The sequence below is a fragment of the Zingiber officinale genome, chromosome 1B (assembly GCF_018446385.1).
Source record: "Zingiber officinale cultivar Zhangliang chromosome 1B, Zo_v1.1, whole genome shotgun sequence".
Lineage (NCBI taxonomy): Eukaryota > Viridiplantae > Streptophyta > Magnoliopsida > Zingiberales > Zingiberaceae > Zingiber > Zingiber officinale.
In genome coordinates, this window is record NC_055986.1 from 106,616,412 (window position 1) to 106,620,541 (window position 4,130).

At 44.6% G+C, this 4,130-nt stretch overlaps 1 protein-coding gene across 2 annotated transcripts; it reads left to right on the forward strand.

Annotated features, from left to right (window-relative positions):
* The first annotated feature begins 627 nt into the window (after positions 1–627).
* Positions 628–2,710, forward strand: LOC121971006 (probable beta-1,4-xylosyltransferase IRX14). Of its 2 annotated transcripts, XM_042522071.1 has the most exons (3): positions 628–1,649; positions 1,753–2,250; positions 2,330–2,710. In XM_042522071.1, exons 1-3 carry the CDS (start codon positions 883–885, stop codon positions 2,370–2,372), a joined length of 1,308 nt encoding a protein of 435 aa, XP_042378005.1. In that variant the 5' UTR covers positions 628–882; the 3' UTR covers positions 2,373–2,710. The 2 variants fall into 2 exon arrangements, with proteins under 2 accessions (XP_042378005.1, XP_042377996.1); XM_042522062.1 differs by lacking the exon at positions 2,330–2,710 and having other exon boundaries at positions 1,753–2,323.
* The last annotated feature ends 1,420 nt before the right edge of the window (positions 2,711–4,130 follow it).

Genomic DNA, 4,130 nt, shown 5'->3' on the forward strand with positions numbered 1-4,130 from the left:
CAAGGAATAATTTTATTATTTAATAAAAATTCTGATTCACTTTAAAGAACTTTATTGTTTAAAATAATAATAATAATAATAGAGAAATTATAAAAGATATCATAATTGTTTATTATTTAGATGAGAGGGGAGATCCGTGAATATTTATAAGAAAAAATTTTAATTAGAGATTAATTTAATACTTAATTTTAAATTAGCTATTATTTTAATAGATTAAGAAATTCTAATTAAATCATAAATTTTGTCATTTGTGTTTCTATATCGAAGCAGTTGCGCGACAAGTTGACACAGTATGGATCAGACTTACCCAACTGTGTTAAGCACAACTTGACCAGTGATCACGCTAAGTTTGACCTCCCTACTAAGTCTGACTTAGTCCAGTCTTTGACGGACAGTGCCCGGCACGTGCTAGACCGAGCTGTCTACGGGTCGGTTCCAACCGACTCACTTGTCTACTTTTATTTCCAAAACAAAAGAAAGACATTTCTACCATGGGACGACCATCAGAAAATAACCAATCGATGATTGCCAGCTCATCTACCAAGTCACTCATCTGGGCGGACTGGGCCCCTTTCGCTTGCCAAATCTGCGCTAGATTCGCTATATCTACTTCTCCCTCTCTTCCTTCCTTGAAACCAAAGCGTTCATCCACCCTGTCTTTTTCCTTTCTGTTCCTCGCACATGATTCGGACATCACTCCAACCGCACCTGTTGCACTTTTTCTTTCTCTCCCACCAAATCTCAACGCCGATCCCCTTCTTCCTCTCTCTTTCTTCTTACCAATTATTAATCACCAAATTATAATTATTATATATCAGTAATTATTATCATCATAATTTGATCGATCGCCTTCGTCTTCTGCAGTTCGTCTGTTTCTTTGATATGAAGCAGTCGCTGCATCACCAGAATCAGGCCAGTCGCCGCGCCGGCGGCGTAAGTGCGGCCGGCGAGGTCGCGCTGCGCTCCCCGACCGCCTTATTTTGGATCGTACTCCACGCTGTTTGTTGCCTCGTTAGCCTCGCCCTCGGTTTCCGCTTCTCCCGCGTCGTCTTCTTCCTCTTCTTCTCCTCCTCCACTTCCCTCTTCACTTCCGCCCCGTTGCTCCACACCGTCACCACCACGACAACCACAAATATCACCACTACCACTACCACGACCACGACCACCACGAGGACGTTAGCTTTCTCTTTTCCCCCTCCTCCGCTTCCTCCGGCGGCGGAGAACAGGACTCGTAGCCGGGTCGTTGTGGGGCGCCAGGGGATACGCATCCGGCCGTGGCCGCACCCGGACCCGGCGGAAACGATGCGCGCGCACTCGATCATTGAGCGAGTGCAGCGGGAGCAGCGTCTGCCTTACGGCGCCGTGAAGACCCCGAGGCCACTCATCGTCGTCACGCCGACGTACGTCCGCACCTTTCAGGCGCTACATCTCACCGGCCTTATCCATTCCCTCCTCCTCGTGCCGTATCCTCTGACCTGGATCGTCGTCGAGGCCGCCGCCCCCGCCGCGGAGCCACTCTCCGGTGAAACCACCGCGCTCCTCGCACGCTCCGGCCTCCGCTACCTCCACATCCCCTTTCCCGAGCCAATGCCCGACTGCTGGCCCGACCGCCGCCTCACCGAGGCTCGCATGCGCCTTCGCGCCCTCAGGTTCGACCATTCTTCCCCACAATTTTGTTCTGTCCTAATTTTTTACATCTTTTTGTCGACCAAGACAAAAGTTTGGATCTTGACCGCTGTTTCCTTGAAACAGAATGATAAGAGAAAAAAGAATGGACGGCGTCGTGGTGTTCGCCGACGACAGCAATGTGCACAGCACGGAGCTGTTCGAGGAAGCCCAGAAGGTGAATTGGATTGGCGCTGTCTCCGTCGGAATCCTCGCCGACACCGAGCAACCCTCATCGCCGATCAAGGCGGAAAAAACGAACTCCCCTGTGCCCACCCAAGGCCCCGCATGCAACTCCTCCGGTGACTTTATCGGCTGGCGCACCTTCAACTCCCTCACGTCGCCGGAGCAAATCGAGTGGGCGGGGTTCCTGCTGAATTCGAGACTGGTGTGGAGGGAGGCAAAGGGGAAACCCGAGTGGGCAAGGGACCTCGACGCCGCGAGCAAGGAGGGCGATGAGATGGAGAACCCACTGGCGCTGTTGAAGGACATATCGCCGGTGGAGCCGCTGGGGAACTGCGGGAAGAAGGTCCTGCTATGGTGGCTCCGCGCAGAAGCCGGCACCGGCAGCAAATTCCCACCAGGGTCAGTTTCCCAAACCTCTGTAACTGCTCTTATAACTCCACCATGACGATCGATGGCAACCGTCTACGATTCTTCGCAGGTGGATCATAGATCCTCCCAGAGGTGCTCGCCAAGATGATTGAATCCAGTAACAATTCCTGCACTCTGGATCACGAAGATCGAAGATCTGCTACTGATGCAGAGGAATTCTGTAAAGGCTCGCTCTATCTTTAGGATTGGAATTGTTCATAAGAAGCTGGAATTTCATAAAATATGTTTCGCAAAATGCTCGAGAATGCCATTGGTTTGTTGAGTTTCCATGGCATGTGATAACGAACATGGGTCAGCTGAGATTTCATTGTTCTTTCTCTGTAGAACATGTAATTCAGAGCTTTTGAGTGAGCCCCGAGGCCTGTTATAGGCACTGAATGAGATATGTCGGATCTTTTAAGATATCTACTTATTGTGCATGATTTTGCAAGTGCAGATGCGGCAATTGAGACATAGAACGTTGTCATATAAGATCTTGGGTCGAAATTAGATATATCCGAGCATGTCTTTTTCAATGTTGCCGCTTGCACTAATAACTAGTAGTCATCCGTAATTTACCTCCTCTGTATTGCCATAGAAATAGATTGGCAAGGGCTCTAGGGTAAGCAAATCGTCTTTTACCACATAATCTTGCAACGGTGAGTTTTTTTTTTCATAGTAACCTTACTATCCGATTAATCATGACGATCCAGTTCTTCAAAAAATTTTCATTGACTATAAAAGTAACAACAATAACAACAACAACCAAAATTTTCCCACTAGGTAGGGTCGGTTGTATGAATCATTTTATGCCATTGAGCTCTATCTCCTATTATATCATCATTTATATTTAAATAAATTTTAATTTGTTTTATTGTTGCTAACTAAGTTTTTTTTGTTTTCCTCTTCCTCGTTTGATATGTATGTTTATCATAGTTTCACATCGCCTAACTGGAGCATTTATTGGTCGTCTAAGTATATGTTTGTACCATCTTAAATATGTCTCTCGGAGTTTTTCCTCAATAGATACAACTCCGACTTTCTCTCTAATGCTCTCATTTCTTATTTTATCCATCCTCGTATGTCTACACACTCACCTTAACATTCTCATCTCTACAACTCTCATCTTCTGCTCATGTGTTCAAGTCATAACCCAACATTCAGCTCCATATAACATAGCAGGTCTAACTGTGGTTTTATAAAACTTACCTTTAAGTTTAAGAGGTATTTTACGGTCACATAAAACACTCGACGCTCCCCTCCATTTCACTCATTCTGCTTGTATTCTATGTAAGACATCTCTCTCAATCCCTTCATCATTTTGCAAAAATAATCCTAAATATTTAAATCTCACGGTTTCGTGCAACTCGTCCTCTCCTATCTTAACGATTGTTTCATTACTTCTAATATTCCTAAACTTAAATTTCATATATTCTGTCTTTAATCTACTAAACTTAAAACCTTTCCTTTCTAGTGTTTCCCTCCAAGATTCTAGTTTAGCATTTACTCCTTCACGTATCTCATCTATCAAAATAATATCATCTGCAAACAACATGCACCACGGTACTGTGTCTTGAATGTCCGCAGTGAGTTCGTCCATAATTAGTGTAAAAAGATAGAGACTTAGAGCTGATCATTGATGTAACCCTATCTTTATTGGAAATGCTTCAGTTACTCCGCCTGAAGTCTTTACTCTGATCATTACATCCTCATACATATCCTTAATTAGTTCAATATATGTTACGCTAACACCTCTCTTTTCTAAAATTCTCCATATAATTTCTCTTGGGACTCTATCATAACCTTTTTCTAAGTCAATAAATATCATGTGTAGATCTTATTTTTGCTCCCGATATTTTTCAATTAATTGT